This window comes from Bemisia tabaci, chromosome 1 (genome assembly GCF_918797505.1).
Source record: "Bemisia tabaci chromosome 1, PGI_BMITA_v3".
Taxonomy (NCBI): domain Eukaryota; kingdom Metazoa; phylum Arthropoda; class Insecta; order Hemiptera; family Aleyrodidae; genus Bemisia; species Bemisia tabaci.
The window spans coordinates 56,960,646-56,983,521 of NC_092793.1; the positions used below are offsets into that span (position 1 = coordinate 56,960,646).

The window sequence follows — 22,876 nt, forward strand, 5'->3', positions numbered from 1 at the left end:
TGTGCTCATCGGAGAGCTCACCGTTGATCATTTTTAGGTTAGGGTTGATAATAATGTAAACAAAAGTTTGACAGCTAGAGACTCACGTGGATTTAAAAAAATGGATTAAATAGTCGCCCTCTCCCTTAAAATATCATCTTGTGGAAACTCTGAGTGAAAATAATTAATGAAAAGTCTTCATCATCTCCAGCTGAGATATTTTGAGTTTTTTTTATGCAATTGTGGAAATTTTTTTATGAAAGTCGTCAATATTTGTTATTATCCTTAAAAACTTATTGGTAAGTCTCTCGGAGGAATTCACCCCTTAAATATGTGTTATGTCTTCTCTCTATTGGTTTTAGCAAGTAAGTAAGGCAAGTTTAGAGCAAACCCCAGAAAGGAGGAAAGATATTTTGAATGAAATGCATTTTAACTCTCTTCTGAACTTCAGAAAGCAAATATGCACAGTAGTAGCTGGGGAGGTCCTCTTTTCCTTGCGCATAAATTTCTTATGTGCTGTTACACCGGTGTGCTGAAGAAGAATGCTGTTTGAACATGCAAAGGTCCTTTATTTTCCATTTATTCAATGTCTGTTTTCGAAGAAACTTATGAATATTTTCTCGTGAAATTTTCAGATAACTTTCATCAAAGTGCGAATTAACTTTTCCAGAAGACTGACTAAAAAGTATTCACAGGTTTCCCAGAAAATTCATATTTTTTTTAAGGCAACTAATTGAAATACTTCCCCAAAATTCTTTGACTTTCTTTAACTCATGAAAAAATTCACAGAAAAGTTCACTCAAAAAAAGTTGTTACTTAGCTGTTTTTTTGTGAGAGAATGAAACGTGGGTGATGATTTGAAAAACTGTAATTTGAGGCATACTTATATGCAATGTAGACGGGCATTTGTGGAGTACAGTATAGTTACAGCATTGAACTATGCCATCATTTTCAGATTTGGTATTATGACTTTAACCCACCATCAATTCAATCAGCCATGTATTCTGAAATTTAACTGCTCTGTGATTCCACAACTGAAGCTGTTGATGCAGTAATCATTAATGTTGCTTTAATAATATAAAGAATCACTGATTTAATTTTAAATTTTTATAATATTCATAATATTTTTCTATTTATTAGGTCATAATATTATATTTTAGGTCATAATATTTTTCTATTTTTACCAATTGTTTTTTAAGTTGAATCTTGTATTATCTTTTCCTTGTTTCCTCCTTTAGACTTTCAATAATTTTGATCATTTATGTGTATGCATTATTTCAGTGAAGCCATCAAGATGTCTGACACTTATAAATTTCATCCCTCTGCAAATAGAGTAAGAGCGTGTGCACATCTATTCCTCAAACCCCATCACTATTTGCCCGGCCTAAATTTGCACAAAGAAGGGACAGAGACATTTAGCAGTTCTGAGAAAGATTTACTTACATTCTCCAAACCCTTTCCTTTCAAATCATCGTACCCAGTACCACTTTTACCTCCAAATAGCATTGGAATTCCAGGTATGTATTCATGAGCTCACATTTAATTAAGTTCATAGGGTGTATGTCAACTTTTTTCTCCCATAATATCTATTCTCTTCAAATATTTTCCCACCAATTGAACGTATTTCTTACTAATGCGTTCTTTGAAGTAATGGGTAATCTCCAGTTGCATTAATTAGCTGCAAAAATTTAAACCTCCGAGAATAAAACGAAGCAAGCAAAATCTTAATGATTATGAAGAGAAAGAGTGGAAAGTCTTGTCTCCACTGGGCGTTTCACGGAATTTTTCCCAGGGAAAAATCTCCCTTGCAAAGTTGGGAGAAACATTGCGTCAGTCAATACTAATCACAGTACCTATCAAGTAGAGTCCTTGTGAAATATGAGAGAAACTCGGAGAAAAGAAGAAATTTTGTTGTTTTGCCAATGTAACAGGGAGAAAGCCCAAAAGTTTCATTCCTGCAAGTCGAACTTGGAACAAATCCTAAGAAACATCCTGTGGGGACAAGGCCTAAGGTTTGGAAATTACTCGATCCTTATGACTCTTGATAAGTGCAGTATGATGTTTTAGTTTAAAGGTAATTTTTACCGGTGAAATTCAAGTATTTTTGCAAAAATGTCAAACCTTGAAAATGATCTACAGAATAGACAACAGCAGAGTCTTTCTTCTCTGTGCTGCTCCAATTTTACCCCGGTTAAGGCATTATCACTTGTACTGATAGAGCTCCTCCTCCAAGTTTTTATAACTTTTTGGTTAAAATGGTCACAAGAGATTCCATTATTTTGGATTATTATTTAACCATCCATCATTTGATCGCCTGATACCACAACAATGACTGTTAGAAGCATTTTCGTACATTTAGGGCTTCAAACAATATCATTATTTCATCCACATCAGTAAAAATTTTACATCAAATGAATAATGCGTCATAACCATTCAAAGCCTCCAAAATCCAGAAATTTTATCACGGTTTTTTTCCTATGTCTGGCCATTATCTGAATTAAATTTTGGTGTATTGTAATTATCCATAACCGGTTTTCAATTCAAGGAACTGCCCATCAGTTCTACTTGTATTTCTTAAATGTTATGTGCCGGTTGTAGTCAATATTAGTTTTAAAGAGATTGTCCAAGTTTCAAAGCAATTTACTCTCATTTCAATTCCCTGTGCTATATTTTTGTTCCACTTTACAGTTCAGGAAATAAGTTAACTGTTGTGTGTCAATCTTTGTTGCAGCTGTAAACAAGTTTGACTTGTCTCTAGCTTTAATTAGAGAAAAATATATCAGGGGAAAAAAGCTCAAAAAAGTAAAACACAGCTGCAGATCTAGATATAAAAAAGATGGTAAGTTACTTCCTAGAGTCACCAAATCCAGAACAATTACTAGTGTGTTACCGAGCTAGTAATGCGTACCTGTATTTTTCATTTCTCTACTTACGTCATGGATAATAATCAAGATTGCAAATTTTTTGTCGATAGTATATTTATTCGGCGGAAACAACAGGATTTATACTTGTTCACTGTTGAGAGAAGAATATGCATAAACAATTAAATTCAAAAGTGATAACTTTCCTTTGAAAATTAATTTTCGTACTATTCAAATTCTAGAATGTAAAAATAATCTGATCTTGTTACAATAACATACACTTAATTGAGAAAATTTTTCGGAAAAGTATCCAGCAAACTTTAGGCATTATGCCCTACTTTATAAATTTCACCTGTTCTAAGCTTTTATTTTTCTGAGGGTTTTATGCGTGGTTGTGCTCTATTTCCAGATGTTTATAAGGCCATGGTCGATAGAATGCCCCTTGATTCCAACTTGGACGATGATTTGAGTGGAGTCTTACCAGTCAATATAGCGAAACTTGCTTTGCTTTACGAAGATGACCCTGATCCTTATTTCAAAGGAGTAAGCATTCATCTACTTTCATATCTGTGGTCATCATTGTAACTCTTTATCCAACAACTGTTCAAAAAAGGTCTCCTTTCAATGTTCTCCTAAATTCGTACTTGTTTTTCGAGTTCCAAGAGCAAGGTACTTTTTGTTCCCTTAAAAATAGATAATTACAAAAATCCAGCTTTGTTCACTTATAAGGAAGTATAAACATTCCCTCTGAATTCATGGCTGAATTTGTTGAAAGTGCTTCAAATTTAAGAATATATTACACACATTTTATTCAAGTTGCCCTCTTCTTTTGAAGTTGAAGGCAGTTTTTGAACCAAAACTTTTATCTTATCCCGCTCCTATTCATCTTCTCATTGTTTTTAACAAGCCTTCTTCATTTCGTTGAATATTTACAGAAATATAACTGGTACTATGGTGGAACATTGTCAGTTCAAAAAAACAAAAACATGGAATTTGTCACAATCTCAGCTGCCGGGAAAGCTTTAGATGAACTTCGTAAGTTTTTTGTTTTCTTTTGCCTTTTTCTCTTTTTCCTTCTTATTTGGACATGTTTTTGGCGTTTGTCTCTATTATCCTGAATTAAATCTAGAATTAAATCTCATTACAACAGGGATGTAGAATTTTCTAAGCTTCCATTTTTTCACGCGCCTGCCTGCTGGTATCCCATATTTTTTCCATCAGTTTTTCACAAAATTTTCCACCAGCTTCAAAATGTGTGACCTTTTCCTCCTTTTTTTTCTCTGACTCTAGACTTTCAACTCTTCAGTATTTTCCCTCCTTTCTCCCCCATTTTAAGGGTCTTGTTGTCAATATACTTATTGGAATTTCCAAGTAAGGAATTTTTCAAAATTGTACCGATGAAAAATGAAATGGTGTCGTGAGAAATTGTGCAGATGGGCTGGAAACAAAATATGATGTCTAATTTAAATTTTCATCTGTCTTCGTCAGATCAAATCATATTTTAAACATCTACCAAATGAAAGTGTAATTGACGGAACTGTATTTAAGCCCACTTGTAAATCACTTTAACCCTAAAATTTTAAAAAGTTATTGTTGCATAAATATATTGTTGTTTCTTTATTATGCTTTGGTTATGACCATTTGTAATGGTCTTTTTCATTGTCTTCTATCATTACTTAATAAATTGATTAAATTATGAAGAACCTTTAAAAAGAGAGTATTCATTTAATGATTGAATAGATCATGCTGCAAGTTTAGTACTTAGTTTTGATAGTTACCAAAAGTTTCCATGAGGTGTGTAATTTTTTTCTTAATTTGATTTCAGATATGAAAACTTTCAATCCTTGTGAAAAATTAAAATGTGAAACATTCGTACTATCAGATCAAATGATGAAAGGGTCACCTATCTATGAAGTGTCTAAACTAAGGAAGAAAAGTAAGTTAAATGTTGATAATCAATCTTTTCAAAATTGTAACCTCAGCCATAAGGGTCTTACTGCAAACGTCAGAGATAGATCACCAGATTATCTTGTAAACAGTTCAGGGGTACAATTTTTTACATGCGCCTGATCTTAAAAATATCTAAGTATTGGATCCTTTGTATTTGTTCGGTTCACCTAAGTGGAAAATGAGGAAAACAAAGTGAAAGCATTTATTTTGATTGGAGTGTTCCAAAACTTCTGCTCTTATTTTATTATTTTTTTAAAAATGCGTTTATATTAAACTTTTAGAGTTTAACAGAAATCATGCAAAATCTTTTTCATCAAAAGAGTTGAGTTTTCTGCATTCAAATAGAAATGGCAAGAAGGTTGCTACATAGTGAATCGAGGTTCTATATTCACCATTTGAATGTGTAGTAGGAGTTGAAAGCTAGAGGAAGCTTATGAGTCCTGATTTTTTAAAAATCCATCTTAATAGAAGTCCCTTGACCAACGAGTCCTTATGTGTGTTGTGAGTGTGACATTACAAAAATTGACAGACAGTGCTTCACTGTGAACAAAGGGCATTACCTCCAATTTTTCTTTTTTCCCCCTCAAAATAAGGAACAGTGGATAAAATACCTATTTTGTAAGCTATTTATCAGAAATTCAAAGGAGATTATACGTTGTTAGACTCTACATCAGACTGACCTCAAAAACATTTCAGCTTTTTTACAGGAGTTCCCAAGAACTTTGATTTTAATAATTCTAAGTTTTTTCCTCTCTTTGCAGAATTCTTGTCTATTCGTCAAAGAAATAGGTGTGCTTTTTTGAAGTTATTGAAATCCGAAAACTCCATGAAAACCTTACTGTGTCTCGACAGTAAAGTGCCTTTTGTTGGTGTTGATACTTCTCCATTTTCAAAAAGTGAAGTTTGTATGATCAAAGCAAATAGGATCTTCCAAGTCTGGGATGTCGAAGGTTCAGTGAAGTAAGATATCGCATATATATATTCTGTTTATAATATATTCTGTTAAAGCCCATTTCCAGAAGAAAAAGTTCTCTTTTGACCAGGAAATTATTGCCATTCCTCTATGGTTATTTAGCATTTTGAAGCTCACGATTTATTTCATTAAAACAGAATACAAACTTATTTTCACGGTATATTTGGGTAACTAGGCGTTTGAAATTTGTTTTATTCTCCAGTGTTCATTGCCAAAATTCCAGTCCCAGCATATTATATTGTGTCTAATTAATTATTGTACTTAAGCACTACTTCCTTTAGGGCTCTTTCTATGGGGGCTTCAGATCACAGATTTTTTCCTTTTTTTTTCATTTTTTACCACAATACTAAGCAGTAGTAAAACTATGTTTCTCTTGCAAAAAACGAAAACGCAAAGAAAAGAAAATGAGAAATCACAGTTGTATTTGTGGATAAACTCCAAAAACTAGCAGAGCTCTACATTCTTATCATTGTATCTTGTTTCGAGCAACTCTCCTTGCCTACCTATTTTATATGTCCACCCTTTGAAATAAGTATCTATGTAGGGCGGTATGTATTAATTTTTTCATTTTCATTATTTCTATAGAGAGCCGAAATTAAAAGGTCAATTACCAACCAAAGTGCACTACGCGGATAATTGGTGCAATTTCCGCTATGGCAGTCAACCCAATGAAGTTTTAGCCGCTGATAGAATCAACACTTTCCTTTATGATCTCAGGGTAATGTACTGCCAAACATTTAACAATCGCTGCCTAGTAGATTTTTTGCACCAATTCAAAAATCTGTTTTACCCATTAGTTGATCCATTTTGTTGGATCAGTTCGGTTTTCCACCAAAAAATATGAATTTTCCTTAAAGATTGGACTTTCACAAGGAAAATTCAATTTTTCAGAAATCTTTGCTTGATAGGGGAAAACGAAGGTAACTCTCAGATTCAGCAGCAAAACACATGTGAAAACATGTAATGCATGTTTAGAAAATCTTCTTCATTGTTCTTAATATTGAGATTATCTGGTCAAATGCCCTCTTCTGTGGACATACCACCATGTAAATTTTACTTAATCGTTTTGCATCAGAGAGTGTGAGGAAATATTTTTATTTTTTATAGAGGTCAAGTGGTGGGGCACTCCTCTCCTAAATTTTACCTGCCGCAACTAAAAATGACCTCAGTTTTTTGTCCAGCATTTTCGAAAAATTAAGTTTTGAGAAGAAGTTCTTGGAGCTAGAAAATAGCTTTTTTTGTGAACTAGATTTGTTTAAAGTATGGTAGGCGCTGGAATAGAACTGAAGTCATCAGATATCTGAGAAAATATTCGTCCTGATCCTCTCCAATGCTAAACAATCAAGTAAGCATTACATGGTGGTAATGGGCAGAAGAGGGTATTTGATTGAAAAACCTCAATACGAGGAACAGAGGAGAAAATTTGTAAGGCATGCAATGCATATCTCTCTACATATTTTTGATTGCTGAGTCAGAAAAAGAAGTGACCTTAATTTTCCTTTACCTTGCCCAGATTTTTCAAAAAATTCCAAGTAGAATCTATTTCTGAAGATTAACTTGTTTGTTCAGCAGAGCCCGAATCAGGACTCAAGAGTCGGGTACAAGACTTATTGATCTATAATAGATGCGCCTACATCTAGGTCGGCTTGCCATAACTCAAAACCACTCTGCAAAAATTTTAAAAAATATGTCTGATTTTTTTTATTTTTCAGGCTTCTCTGAGCCATGTTTTATCTGAGCCGTCAGCAGAATTATGGTTTTTGGAAGAGAAGAGGAAACAACCCTTATTCTCAATTTTTTTCAGACATATTCAAGAATTTGCTTAATTGTAAATAGGTGTTTTCTCAAAGAAACCCTAAATTTATTTGATTTTGTTTCAGATGGATTTAACTAAACCTGCAAACCAGTGGAATCCTTGGAAACAAAGCGAACTTTGCGAAGAAATCTCCTTGCTACGCTTAAGTGCAGTCAGTCCAGTTCACTGCTATGTTGGCACTTCTCATCAAATATTTTCTCTTGACTTAAGATCCTCATTTTGTCAGAGATGGACTCATATGTTACGAACTGCTCCATATATTGCAACTTCTGTTCGAAGAGATGACATGTAAGTCATGCTTAATAATCAAATTTATAGATGGGAATTGTAAGGAAATGGATTATCTGTTTTTCTAATTAATGATTTTTATCTATACCCTTGTTTAACCCTTTATTGCATAGCGTTGCATGAAAGCAACAAATGGTTTTTAGCTTTATTTCTATGCCGGAGTATTAAATTGAATTAAAGCAACAAATGATTTTTTGGGAGCATCATCAGTCTGATCTCCTAACTTTAAAAGAAACTACAAAGATCGATTCCAACTGACTCTATTGCCGAACAAATACTGTGCAAAGTAGATTTTCTGTCCAAAGTCAACGATTCGCTCATGCAACAAAGGGTTAAAATTCATTACATTTTAAAATATATTATCACGGAACAATATTTATTATTGACCTCTCAGTATAAGTCCCGAAATTGCTGCGAGTCCAAAAATTCTTGCTCGCATAATATTTGTCAGAAGGGAATGGAAAGAAAAAAAATACTTACAAGATGAAAGAATATTCAATAGTATGGAGTGTTATAAAATTTTTTCTTAGTGTATGATTCAAGATTTAGGGAAAACTTGGGGTTCAGTCCATTTTGATGAACACAATCTTACGACTCAAAAATCTCCGTAAGAATTCAAGGATTTCACTTGGTGTTTTTTATTTGATAATTTTAATTAAAAGAGAATCGAAAAAGAAACTTGGTGTTTGGACTGATCTGATTTTTTGCCAATCTATAATTTGAATTCATGAAAACACAATGCTGTGACCGGCACAACTGACCCATTTCAGCAGTGAAATAATGTAAGGTGAGTTCAAGAAAGAAGAAGACGACAAGAACAAAACCAAGATCTTTACTGTATCATAAACTCTTCGAGGAAACAATGATTTTACCATTCACCAAAAAAGCATGTCATCTTTTCACCTTTTGATGTAACCTGATAGAATTCATAAGCTGATCTTAACCATTAATATGTTTTCCCAGTTGAGGATAAAATTACTAACTTTTTTGGAAAATGCGCAAAATAGATTAGTCCTCAAAAGTTTTTCCCTCTTTCCTGTCATTTATTTCAAGTTGTATTTTCTTGTTTTTAGGGAATTATTACTATTCTGTAGCCAACATACACCCAGAGTAGAATGTATTATCAACGACTGGACGTCTGTTGAGGTCCCAGTTTCTCGTGTTTTTCCTAGATTCTCCCCTCCATCACAGATGTGTATCAAGAGGCAAAACTATCCAATATTTGTAACCATCCAATTGTTGAATGCAGGTAATAGGAAAATTTCAAGATATTAATTTTGCTTCTATGTTTATCACCTGAGTGCTTTATGGATCTTAAAAATTATGATGCTTTGTGAATAATTAATCTATCAAATGAATACTTTACACCTATTCATCTGTCTGCATGTGTTTAAAAATTCCTCAGTCAAAGAATGTCAAACTGAATAAGCTTTCTTATTTTTATATGATATCTTCATTCCTATGCCTGATGATGTTTCACCATAGGAATCTTGATTATTTTTGTAGGCACTGCCAGGAATGTTTAGTGCTGAGGCAAAATATCCTTTTTTTGTTTTGTTTTTTGTATTCTGTCATTTTAAATTACACACTATCTCTGATTTTTGACAAGTAACTTCAGTATCATTTAAATTATATACTGTTGCTGTGGAATTTCCAAGTTTTAGAATTTTAGAGGTGAACTTTGCAAGTGAAGGTATTTAAAATTTTCTTGAATTCTTTCTGCACTAAGTGGTGTTTTAAGAAGAGCCCAAATCAAATCTCAGCAGCATACCTCGAAGACATAACTTCAGATTGCTGAGATAGTCAATGACTCAGAGCTGTTTTGCTCTTAAAAAAGCGATGGTATTTTTGTTCCTGTTTTTTTTTTTTAATTTATTTATTTTTTTTTATTTTTTTTTTTGTCTCTCCAGTCAAATACCCAAATTATTTTTTTCATTTCTGTTGCAGGTTTGACAGCTGTTTAACAGGACTGGCATCAGTGAAGAATGAAAATGATTTCGCCTTACTCAGTAACACCTCATCAGGTGATATTTTTTATCAAACCTTAAGTTTCTCAGAAGAACCTGACCAATCCAAACCAACATTGAATAAAGTGGAATTGAAGACGTTGAAACAGTTTGAGAAGAAATGCGTCAGAAAATTCAATATGGAAAAGAAGACTTTACATGTTACCAGTGATTTTGCAGATTTTCATGAGGTTGCTGAAAGTAAGTATGTATATCACCTCAGTGGTATTTTGGCATCCTTTTTCTAGAGAATCCTTGAAACTTCATTGTCTGGTAGCTGAAACGCATAGTGATACTGGCAGTCGGATGTTTTCCATTGAAAGATGAAAGACAACATACATGAACTGATATGGCCCAGTTTGGTAACATCTAGTTGCTTGTCCCTTTTTATTATTCATACAGTGAGACATAGCTGATCCCAATAATAGTGTTTTCTCAGATTGTAGTCAGGAAACCAGTGAGTTCTATGACTAATGTTGTGCTTAGCAATGAAGATTTGAATGAATCTAGAATTCAACTTCCATTTCTACCTCTGCACTTACTGCATGCACGCATGAGCCCATGGAGCCAATAATTCTAAGTGTTTTCATGAGATTTTTTCTGATGATTGCACCAGTCAAAATGATTGGTGAACTACTGTAGTGAATGTGCAAAATACTGTTTTTGTCAGTTTTTCCCTGTTATGCCGTATTTTTTCTTTCTGTTAATAAGTGTTCAGGGAGCATTCATAAATTACGGAATGCACTTTTTTGGCATTTTTCACCCTCCCTGTCTCTCATATAACTTTTTTATGATGTAGGTCCCCATCCTTTAACACATTAGAAAAACAAAATGGTGCAATCTTTTCCTAACAGCAACAGCGTTACGTAATTTATGAACGGTTCAGACAAATTTAAATTATTTCTTTTGTACTTACTCTTGTTTATTATTTCTTACTTTCTTAAAAATAGAGTTAAAGATGGGGGAACCGGAGGCAGAAGAAGTAATAAAACCCACTGTGGAGCACTGTGCAGGTTGGCAAATACCGAAGGATTTTCTTGAGAGCTGTAAAGATTATCTAGCCCCAAGACTATTAGAAACGTGGGACATCAAGGACCTTCCTGACTGGTCTATTGAGCCAACTCCAGGTGATGCCAAAATTATTGCACATTATTAAAAATTAAGTAGGTATTTTTTGATGGCATAACTAAGCCTGTAGGCTGAGATGTTAATGCAAAGCAGCATTAAAGAGCGTATGTATGTATAGGCCGCTTTTACGGCGCACTAGGGGAGTATTAAAGAGTGTTCTTGAATTAAACCCAGCCTGAAAAAAAATGCCACTAATATATTAACTCAAAAGATTGTCAAAGTTGTATGTTTGATTCATTTTGAGTTTTTAGGGATTCTGCATTAAGTAAAATCAGGAGATTGACGATCAGGACGATGACTTGCAAGCTCCAAAATTTTTCAGGTATCCAGGGTGGTGTTGTGGAGTATGGAGATCATAGAGTGTTTTACATATCAATTCCTTTGATTAAGGATTCTCTGTGAAAGTTTTGTTCTATCAGTGTGAGGGAAACTGGAAAATTGAAAGATTAGAGAGGTTTTTCTGGGAAGGCTGTAGCGATCCAAAAACAAGAATCTTAAAACTCACATAAATCAAACTGTTTCTTACGATTCCATACGAATTCAAACGTTAAAGGTTCTTTACTTCCAAATTAATATACGTCTTAAAATGTACACCTGTTATTATGACTGAGTGTTTCTCAGTTGTAGCATCATTCTGACCTTTTGAGTTGATGATTTTATTATTATTTCATTCAATTACAACGCCAATCTTAAATTTAAAATCAATCTTGATATCTGTTGAAATGGTGTGTTGTAACCATTGTTATATTTAAACATCTTCTATATATTGCCAAATGTTATCAAGGAAAGATAGTCACTTATGATGTTGACTATTCAAACCTGTTTCACTCTCACTAAGCATCATCAACTGAATGGTTAATTGTGATGATTGTACATATCACTTCCAATGCAAGGGATCTGTCAAAATAAACATAAAAGCAAAACAAATAAGTAAAATACAACAAACCATTATTATTTTATTTACTTTGGTATGTTATATTTTCGTCGTTCTGTTTTGTTTTATGTTCATTTTGACAAACCTTTAAACATGTAAAAAGTGATGAGTGACAATTTGACAATATCCACAAATTTCTCCATAACCATTATTTCTCATTCAATTTTGATTTCAGGTAAGGAACTAGAGGTGACAAGCTCATGGCCAAAGAAACTTCCCATCCAACATAAAAGAAGTATAAGAATCCAAAAAGAGAAAATGAACAAAGCAGATAAACTTTTCAGGAAGGTAGGAGAGGATGCAAATACTGAAATGCCAGGTATTGGAGATTTGACTAAAAACGTAGAGAACCCCACTGAAAAAGAAAGTGAAAACCAAAATAATGAGAGTGATAACTCTGCAATTGGAGATTCGACTAAGAAGGTAGAGACATTCACTGAAAAAGAAAGTGAAAATCAAAATAATGAGAGTGATAACTCTGCAACTGGAGATTTGACTAAAAAGGTAGAGAAACTCACTGAAAGAGAAAGCGAAAATCAAAATAATAACAGTGATATGTCTGCAACTATCACCAAAAAAAATAATAAATCTAAAAGGGTATCATTTCATTGTAATGAAGTAGATGAAAGTTTTGACAAGGCCACTGTGATTTCTAAAATACTGGAAGAAGTCAGAAGAAGTATGGAAAATGGGTCGCAAGGAAAGAAGAAAACAAAGAGAAAAGAAAACAAAAAAAATTATACAAATATTGAAGTCTCAGGCAAAGCGAGGAAAGCAGAAGGAACATTTTGCCAAAATTGCGGAGTCAGAAGATAAAGAGGCAACAACATCGTATGCAGAAGAAAGAAAACGCCCTGAGAAGATTGAAAATGCTACGCAAATACAGAAATCTGTCGAAAACCTTAACAAAGGAAGACGGAAAGAGAAGAAAATTAAGCAAGACCAAAGTTGTATGAATCAAGAGAAATGTACACAAAGAGAGAATGGGGCAATATCGATGACCTCTGATTTAGATCAAGTGATACTTGATGGAGTAAACCTAATAACTCACTCACAAGGAACAGATATGATGATTACTGAGAAAGAGAAAAAAGAGAAAAAGAGACCGAAGAAAAAAGAGAGATACATCAATTCAAATAACGATACTGGAAAGGAAATTGTCGTAGAAGACACTAGAAATAATGATTTACAAAGAATTGGAAAGGCTGGCTTGGAGCAAAAAGAGCTTAAAAATTTAGACAGAACTTCTGAAATGTCTGGACTCCCATATCAAGAAATACCTAATCGCCATGAAAGTGCCTCCGAAGAATTAGTTTTACCAAGACTGGAAAACTTTGATGGTCAAAGCTCGTTAAGCCAGAAGTCAGGTACCCAAAGGTCTGACCAGTCTCTTAATGAACAGAACAATTGTAATCAGTTAAATGTTGTATCTGCAAAACAAAAAGCCGAGAAAGAGATTAGAAAAAAAGAAAGAAAAGAGAAAAAGAAGAAGAAAAATAAAAAAGAGGAAAGGGAAAGTTGTCTCTCAAGTGGCACAGACTCAAAAGACTGCGAAACAGATCCAAAAGAATTCAAAAGTACTGAACATTCCCAAATATCAATAGCATCTAGTCCAAAGTTGGTTGAGGAAACTGTAAGTGTTTCCAAAAACACAAGCATACCCACCTGTGGGACTTCACCCATGCATAGAGAGCCCTCTCAAAAATTAGAAGTTGGAAGTGGTGAATTGCTCCTACCTCCTCCTGCTCGCGCTGTAGAAAGTTTGCAACAGTCACCTAGTAAACAAGAGCAAATCAAAATACAATCACCATGTGGTAATCACCAAAGTTTCAACGCAGATGCGATCTGTCACCGGCAAATGGACCATTTTGTCAGCAGTACAGGGGTTTCCTCCATTCCTAATCACAGCAGGGTCTCCCCTGATATATTCGAAACTACCTACATAATACCTGACAGGATAACAGATCCCTCTGCTCATGACAGCTCTACTACCTCAGGTTTTGAAACTGATGATACAAGCAAAAAAAGAAAAAAACGCTCCAAAAAATTGAAAAAATCACCTGAAGCAACCCCTGTATCCTCTGGAAGTGAATCACAAAAAAGCCATTGTCAGAGTGCAGAAACTAGTATTTCTCTGTTGAAAAACGTTGAAACAGTTTTGTCACCTGATGCAAAAGCTGTTCATAAGGAGTCCTCCTCTGTAGATGAACCAATCCCTGAACTATCTTCAAACAATCTTTCGGAAACTCACCATTCTGAAAAATCAGAAATCACTGCAAATGACAGTTTCCTTGATCAAAATTCCCAACTTGATTTCATGTTGCCTGCAGCCACAAGCACACAAACCGTTTCAGCAAACAAAAACATGCTGGAAGATTTTGGCCTCTCAATGCAGACATCTTTTCACTCTCAAAATTTAGGAGCTTTCGGAAATAAATTCAAATCTCATGGTGGCCTGAGTGAATTTGATTACTCATATGATGATGATCCGTCCATGCAATTGTCTGACTCTAGCTTGACGAGGAAAAGAAAAGCTTCAATCCCTGAAAAATCTCCGAAGAAGAATTTACGATTATCACAGACTTACACTCCCGGTTTTTAAAAGTGACAGCTGAAACATCGCTCTTTTGTTACCAAGTAATGAAAATTTATTTTTTGCTCAATTTTTCAGTGGTTGATTTTTTAAAATTTGCATACTGTTTTATATTGTGCAAATATGTTTATTTTTGTATCCAAGACCCTAATTTTATGCAAGAGATTACTGTATAGTTTTAATTTCCAACTGTGATTGCCTAGCTGAAGAAATCCTTTTTAAGATTTTATCCTTTGATTTTTTTTTGTAATAAATTATTCAATTTGTTTTTGAATTGATATAGATTTTTTTAAACAATTTTGGTCCTTTGTTTAGTTGCTCGAAAACTCGTTTTTAATTGGAGTTACACTCACTACAAAAATGCGTTCTATGTTGAAAACTGACACAGCGGCTTATGACAAGAATGACCTTCAACCTCATACCTGTGAACAGTAAGCAAATTTTTACCAATTTGAGAAATCAGGGGAATACCGTGTGACAGCTCTATTGCCTGCAGCGTATTTTGCAAGTTTAAAAACCCTGTATCTTGGGCCTAGAGTCAGATATCATTTCTAATATTTTTACACCTATATATCTCTGACTAATTATATCTAGAATGAAAATAATTCGACTTTCCTAAAATCGTTGGTTCTTCAGCTTTTAACTACAGACATTTTAAAGGGGGAAAATGAGCTCCAATATTCAATTTTTTGTAAGTATAACTGAAGTTTGCGCAGAAAGTAAACAAATACATTGTGCTCTTTGTTTTGAGGTTCTTTCTGGTTCTTTCTTCATTTATTCTTATCACAGATAGGTACACATACACACTAAGACAAAACCAAGTTGACAGTTACAGACTGACAGATTTCTTTGGAGTGAAGTACCTACCTAATGCAAAGCTCATAATAATTTTCATTATAGCTTCTATCGTTAATAATTGAAGTGTACTTAGTGCCTAATTATGTTATTTGTGATATTTTTGTGATTTCGAAGAAAGGAGGTTTGAATTGAAAGAGGCACGTGGGACCTCATTGAGTGACTAAAATCTCTGCAATTACTTACCTAGTGTTGTGCAACTAAAAATTGTGTCATGACTTTCAAATTTTTTCAACATTGCTTGTAAACTAACTCCTGTCTGGAAAATCGATACCTAACTTTATTAAAAGTGCCTCTTAAAGTGCTGTGCTCATGCATTTAATTCTGCTGTTACCATACTGATCAGACCCGGTGTCCCAAAAACTTAGAGTTTCACTCTGTTAAAAATTATTTCTAAGTTTCATACTTAAAGGCACTTACCTATTACGATATCCCTAAATTTGTTACTTTAGGTCTATTTCGTGTCATGATCAGGGCCGAATTTACCTACTTGCCGCCCATGGGCCGCCTGTATTTTGCCGCCCCCTTCTCATTCGTTTTGAAACATCAATAAAAACCATCAAGTGAACGTGCCGGAGGAAAAGGGGTGCATAAGACGCGTTTACTCATGTTGGACACATTTTTTGCGAAAGTCCTGTCAACATTACCAGCAAAAGTTCACGGAACTTTGCGCGAAAGTTAGGTTCCGTAAACCTATCTCTGTGTGGACAAGTCCTTTCATTTTTAAGAAATTAACGACAAAATTATGAAAGAACAAACATAAATGTGGTTTAATAATTTTAACTTCGCCGCCGCGCTGACCGCTCATGTATTTGGCGCAATGTGTGAAGTATTCCTACAGTCTTGTAGGCGCTATGCGTTTCACGCCGTCCGCTGCCGAGCGCACTGTGTTTGACGCAATGCGTGAGGTATTCATGTAGTCTTGTAGGCGCTATGCGTTTCACGTTCACGCTGACCACCTACACTTTGTTTGACGCAATGCGCGAAGTATTCATTCAGTCTTGTAGGCGCTATGCGTTTCACGCTGACTGCACTTAGTTTGTAATTTTGTTTTTCTGAATCTGATTTTTTCTTATAGGTACCTACATTTAAAAAAATTGCAAAATTTTGCCCATGGGCCGCGGCCCATGTCCGGCCCACCCCCCCTGTAACCCCGGACCTGGTCGTGATCGTTCTGAGGATTTTAAATATCCCCTTGCCTGCCAAATCGTGCCTAAAAGCAGCGACCCGATTTTTGGAACTAAGTCGGCCCGACACGATAAGACATAGTCCTGTCTGAACTGTGCATTACATCGCAATTCGATGTCTTATCGGACCTGCTTCAAACTTTCAATAATTGACCCGCAGGGTAACAACCTCATAGGTAATAGTTATGGTCTAGACCCAGCCCCTCCTCCGTCTTCTGACCCAACATTTTTCACCACAAGGTTACTTTATGTGATGTTAGCGACTTTTTTTAAACACTTCTTCTCCCCTCCCCCTCCCTCCTTTTCTGGAACAATTTCTTATCTGAGGCCCCCTTCTCCTGGAAAAACTTCTGGTTACACGCTCGTTCGAATCGAATCGACATTGATAGAGCGAGAGGAGATTTGATACAACTATTCGAACTCTCATGAACGCGAATTGCATACGTGCCTGATTGAAGGCGACTGAGTTTAAGGTACTAGTCCTGAGGGTGAAACGTCATTTCCTATTTTTGTCTTCTTTTTTTGAATGCCTACTCTCTAAACAAATTGGTTTCTTAGACTTTGATTTCCAAGGCAAGGAGGTGCCCAACTTAATTTCAGTCATCTCGGCTGTCAAGGAAAAATCGCGCAAGAAATCCACTTTAAATTGTACTTTTTGGAACTTCATATCTCAGAACTGGCGCCGCACCGCGGTAGACAGTGCTACCGAACTGTCTAAAACACAAAATCGTTTCTACAGTACCGATAACCCTATTTCTCCAATAATGAAAGTTAGTAGGTATACATTCTTGCTCTTGTACTATGAATTTGAAATGCAGGCTCCCAAGGACAGAACTATATAGGCATTTTTTATCACGAGGATATAGATGCGCACAGCCTCATTCAAGGCGGTTTTGGGAGGCACAGAGAGACACTCCACTGAAAGGAAAATTAAGAATCCTCAAAGAAGAAAAGAAAATTAGAGATGAAGAAAAGAGAAAGAAGAAGAACATAAAAGAGAAGTAATTTGACACATTAGTAATCCTATCAAAAAAGATAATAGAACATGATTTTTTATTCTCTCTGAAATCGATGCTGATCGGTTCACGTTTATCCTGTTTCGATCGATTATTCTTGTCGATTTCTCAATTCGGAACCAAATTCAGACTCAACCTTTATATGACGGAAAGGCACCATAAGATAATTTGAACGAGTTGACGCAAATTTATAACGAAAGTTATTGTGTCTACAAAAAATTTTCTGACAGAGACCGTCCGACTATTGTATGGGGACTGTAGCCCAATGTGCCGTCTTAACATGGACCTGCTGACATGAACCTGAAAAAAAAAGAAAGAAAGAATCGAGTAACAATACAGCCGAAGACAGGAGAGACGTATTCGGGCCTCTTTTTTAAACTTTTCTCCCGACGACTAGCGACACCTGATTGGCAGCAGCACATAGCGGAGCATTACGAGTTCAAGCCTCGCGTCAACGCGCCTTCAATTTTTCAGACGCAGCACGGACGTCCATCAAGCACGAATAGTTGTATCTCTGCGCCGTAGTCAACGCGCATCCGTTCCCTCGCTCTATTTTAAGACTTTAATGAATGCTTCACACATGTTCATTGGTCTCATTCACCAGTCATCCGAATGTTTCTGGACCTATGTTAGCTATTACAGCCTCCATTCACCCATGTGGTTCATCATGGCTAGAATTTCTACTGTGTCCAATTTTGAAGCTATGCATTTTCTTTCCTTTTCTTTTTTTGTGCCGCTATATTATAGTCAATAAAATGATTTTACTTATTTTGATATTTGAAACATGTCTGAGAGCCTTTGATTTCCTTGATTAAGAACGCTAAATCGTCTCCCTTTCAGAAAACTATAAGCGAGAAAAATGTTCAATGCCTCAAAGCTACTTTTACGACAGAAAGATACCATTTTTTCACGTAATGGCGATTTCAAGAATAAGTTTGCACCTTATTTAATTGAATGTCTGTTAGTTGAGTGAAATGTATTTGTCATGTATTACAGTTTGATAAACCAGCATGTTTCAATTTTTCGAAATTATTCAGTTTTCGGCTACTATCATAATGAAATTAGATCAAATACAGAGCTATTACACGATTTTTACTACAATGATGTGCGAACTCAGGTCATGCTTTAATAAAAAACCAATGTGCAAGAGGATGTCTGCATTTATTTAAAAAAAAATTAAAAAAATGTTACCTTACCATGTTGAGGTAAAATTTTTATAAATATAAACATCTTCTTGCACATTGCTTTTTTACTAAAGCATGACCTGAGTTTGCATACCAATCATGGTAGTGAAAATCGGCAAATAGTTCCGTAGGTATTTGATTTGATTCCAATTTTTCTCATTCTACCCTTCAAAATCTTGACCCAAGGACACAGAACCTGAATTCGGCAAACCAAGCACCCCCCCCCCCCCCAATTAGTTTTTTAGCATTGTAGTAGGCTCAGTCGTTTCTGGGATTTATTTCCGGTTTATAGTTCCTGTACTTCCGCGTTCATCACTAGTATAGTCAACGCGCATCCTTTCCCTCGCTCTACTCTAAGACTTCGATGAATTCTGTACGTATTTTTATTGGTCTCATTCAAAGTTATCCGAATGTTTCTGGACCTCTTTTAGCTGTTACAGCCTCTATTCACCCATGTGGTTCATCATAGCTAGAATTTCTAATTTATCCAATTTTGAAGCTATGCATTTACTTTCCTTTTCTTTTTTTCTTTTTTTGGTGACGCTACATTATATTCAATAAAATGCTTTTATTTATTTTGATATTTGAAGCAAGTTTGAGGCCTTTAATTTCTTTGTTTAAGGACGCTAAATCGTCTTTCTTTTCGAAAATTATAATCGAGAAAAATTTGGTTTCTCTTCTTATTCTGCCATCTGTCAGAGGGGCGCGTTTTCGGCGCGCCAAGGGGGCGCATCTCCCAATGGAAGATTGGCCTCATGGCCAGCTCGAGCCTGCGAGTCCTACAAGATCGAGGAAGGAGACGTAATTTACGGAGATGGTATAAAAATAGTTCCCTGGAAACCACCAATTCCATCAGTGGCGTAAACCCGTGTCGTGTCATGTGGAAAAACGCCTCACTAATACTCGGACCTTGTTAAATTACCCTCGATATAATGTTGGAAAGTATGATTAGGTATAATCCTTGAAAACATTTTAGATATATTCGATTGAATCACAGCACAGAGTTCTGTGGCATATTAAAGGGAAAAGATTCACAAGGATTTCCGGAAATTCCTAATTTGTCGAGATTTTGCATCGTCATCTGAAATCACTTCGCAGCGTTCTTTTCAGCATGGTAGTTTATACTGCCGTGCTAAGTGAAAACACCGTATGAGCATTCAAATGTTGCCAAATTTCCTCTCAGAAAGTATTTATTTTTGAAAAAAAATGATGAATATTTTTCTTCACGATCTTCAGACATTTTAGATCAAATTACAAACGAAATCCTTCCAAAATTCGGAAGAGAAATATCCGCAAATTTCCTGAAAACTCGTGATTTTTTTAAAGGAAACTAGGCAACGCCGGATGGTTCATACGGCGTTTTTCCTTTAGCACGCGCAGTTCGCCGGCACGACGACAACGGCGACGCGCCTCAGTAGGAGGTGAGAGGCCGAAATGCAGATGCACCGTGTGGGAGGCCGAAGTTCACTTCCCGTGCCTCCCACTCGCCGATTGCGATTGCGGGACACGAGCCGCAGATGGCGCCTCCGTCGCGGCGCGCGCCCCGCCGAGTGACTCAATATCCGCGCTCAGTTGTTTACGTTTGCGTTCGCGAATCGCGCGGCTCCAGTGCAGAGAGGCCGCGGCCTCCCTCATGGCCAAGTTCCTCGTCCGCTGCAAGAAACGCACCCCGGCGAGTCCCAGCGAGCCCTCCAAGCCCCTCGTCCCGGAGAGCGGCAAGGATGTGGACCTCACCGAGGAGACCCAGGAGAAGAGACCCCACTCGGGACCCCCGCCCGAGGTCTCCCGATTCTCCAGGATCCTCCACCTGGACCACCCCATCGCCGAGCTCTTCAGTTATTCGGGTAGTGCGCTGAATTTGTTGGACTTCAGGCCCGGGGCCTTCCTCTCCAAGCGCTTCGGCGGTCGCAAGAATCGTGGCAACGATCTGCGCCGCAGTAATAGTTTCAAGTTCGAAAGGTTCGAAAGGAAGGATAACGCCGACTCCCCTGGAGGATACGGATCTTGCACGCTGCAAAAGCAGGTAAAATTCACCCCCAGTTTCCTCCTTTCGTCCGCATGGACCGCATGACAGCATGAGTGCGTGGCCGGAAATCTTTTTTAGGGAGGGCTAACAACCCGTTTTACCCGTCAGGGGGTACCGTCGATGATCGGCTACTATACGATCTCTTTAGGGGGAAGGGGGGAAGCAACAGCTTCCAGGTGGGCTAGGATCCCGAGACACCTAGCCGACACATGCAAAGATGAGCTTCTCTGGAATAAGTACATGGCGACTGTCATCCTTGAGAGGCTCAAAATTGCTATAGGTATACATCTCAATTTTTTAAATTACCCCCTAGGAGGTCCCCAAGAAGATCCACCTTTAAAGTGGGGGTGTCCCACCCCCGATCCCTCTTGATGAGATGTTTTCGCATGTTCCCCGTCTGCCTTCGATGAAGTACTCTTCGGTGCCTCCTCTACAAAAATTCCTAGTTCTGCCGGCGTTTATACGCATCTTGATCAGTAATTCGGCGGACCTAGGGGTTGTCTGCACAATACGCAAGGTATATATACTCGTAAGGCAACCCTAAACCTTTCATAAGGGATACTTTTTATGGGAGACAATTCCGTCTTCCTGAAGCCCCTCTTTCCAACTTATGAGGAAAATGTGAGAAACTTAAGGAACCCGCGCTTTTTCATCTCTCTGAAATGAGGGGTAGTTTAAGACTCCCCCTCTTCCCTTGAATGCGCTGTGCAATTAATAACTAGCCGCTTGGCCCATCTTTGCACCGCTGAGGAAGTTTAAGTGACATCAACAAAAAGTGGTTCTGAGTTTTATTTTATTTATTTTTTTTTATTTTTTTTATATTTTATTTTTTTCTGCCCAGATGATTTTTTTGACTCTGGTAGAACGCAATTTGGAACTATAAATCGTCAAGTCCGCTTAAAATTGAACTGCTGCTTGATTTATTAATTACTTATCAGATTTTAACCGCAATAGTTTATCTATACCAAGAAATGATGGACTTGATGCAACAACGAACCAGCAGATGCACATCAGCTCCAAAGTCATACGTCTTCATTATTAATTTTTATCTTCATAAAATGTGCAGGCAACATGGCCAGGAAGGTATCGCTTCAGACAGAGCCGAGTCGTAGCCAAAGTCAAGTTACGCGGCTGGCGATTCCACTTTCTTCCCCGTGCGTGGGAGGTTGGGCGTTCCCAATCGACAGAAAAGGAGGATGCGGGAACCACTTCAAAACTCTTGAGCAACTCACACTTCTAGAATCCAATTTGAAAAAGTTCACGGAGAGAATATGACCCCCACCAAAGTAAGCGAAAGAACGATAGAATTCCGAAAATCTGATTCAAAAGGTGATACCTAGGTCGAGAAGAAGAAAGATATGGAATGCCCTACCAGGCAGAGAATCGTCACAGGAAATCAGTCAATTTCTGATGAGTCTGCGAGTTTTTAAGCTTTCAAAATAATCCCTTACTGTTCTTGTAGTTATTATAAAACGATGAACGTATTTTACGCAAACTAAATGATACGCACTCCTTCATGCAGCTAAAAAATAATCATCGGAACAATGAGAGATCGAACCTCCTAAAAATTACCTTTTTGGCGGGAATATTGGATTTCAGATTTTGGGTGGTTCAAACTGCCCCCATGTTTGCAGGTAAAAAAGGAGGGGAAAAGCGCGAAATGTGGGGGAAGGGGGGGGCTGGAGGCTCATAATGTGGATCTGATATAGGGTTTCCTTCGACGAGGAAAATCAGAAACCTGAAATCCTAAGCAAGACAGTGACCCTGTTTTGTGAAATTTCAAAATTCGTGCAGAGAAATGTAGATACTTAAATGAAATAAAGCTGTACTTCATCCAACAAAATCGCCCAGAAAAAAATCTTGAGTCCTTTAATATTGTGGACGAAATTGAAGCGCTGGGTGCAGAAAGGGCATTTGCGGTTTCTCAGGATCTCCGTTAACGTTTCATCCGCACTGTAATTATACAGCAAATGCATTGAATTCGTTAAAACTTTTACCGAATTTTCTTTGCGATTTTACGATGCTGAAAGCTAGGTACTGAAAATTTTAAGAAATTCACCTAACAGTTTCTTCTCTAAAA

General features: G+C 36.6%; 3 protein-coding genes across 3 annotated transcripts in view; all 3 read left to right on the forward strand.

Moving 5' to 3' along the window:
* The first annotated feature begins 71 nt into the window (after positions 1-71).
* On the forward strand, positions 72-9,971 carry LOC109043100 (uncharacterized). The gene is made up of 11 exons (XM_019060158.2): positions 72-278; positions 1,261-1,496; positions 2,711-2,818; positions 3,250-3,383; positions 3,776-3,875; positions 4,666-4,776; positions 5,552-5,750; positions 6,349-6,481; positions 7,644-7,867; positions 8,941-9,116; positions 9,815-9,971. Exons 1-11 carry the CDS (start codon positions 214-216, stop codon positions 9,829-9,831), a joined length of 1,503 nt encoding a protein of 500 aa, XP_018915703.2. The 5' UTR covers positions 72-213; the 3' UTR covers positions 9,832-9,971.
* Positions 9,834-12,886, forward strand: LOC140225383 (uncharacterized). Its single transcript, XM_072304089.1, has 3 exons — positions 9,834-10,074; positions 10,824-11,000; positions 12,111-12,886. Exons 1-3 carry the CDS (start codon positions 10,014-10,016, stop codon positions 12,749-12,751), a joined length of 879 nt encoding a protein of 292 aa, XP_072160190.1. The 5' UTR covers positions 9,834-10,013; the 3' UTR covers positions 12,752-12,886.
* Positions 12,887-20,292: 7,406 nt separating this feature from the next.
* The window catches only part of hwt (SH2 domain-containing adapter heavyweight), a 50,056-nt gene continuing 47,472 nt past the window's right edge, over positions 20,293-22,876 (forward strand). The window contains exon 1 of the mRNA XM_019060255.2: positions 20,293-20,793. Within this exon, the coding sequence (XP_018915800.2) occupies positions 20,404-20,793 (390 nt within the window). The 5' untranslated portion in view covers positions 20,293-20,403. The remainder of the gene's footprint in view (positions 20,794-22,876) is intronic.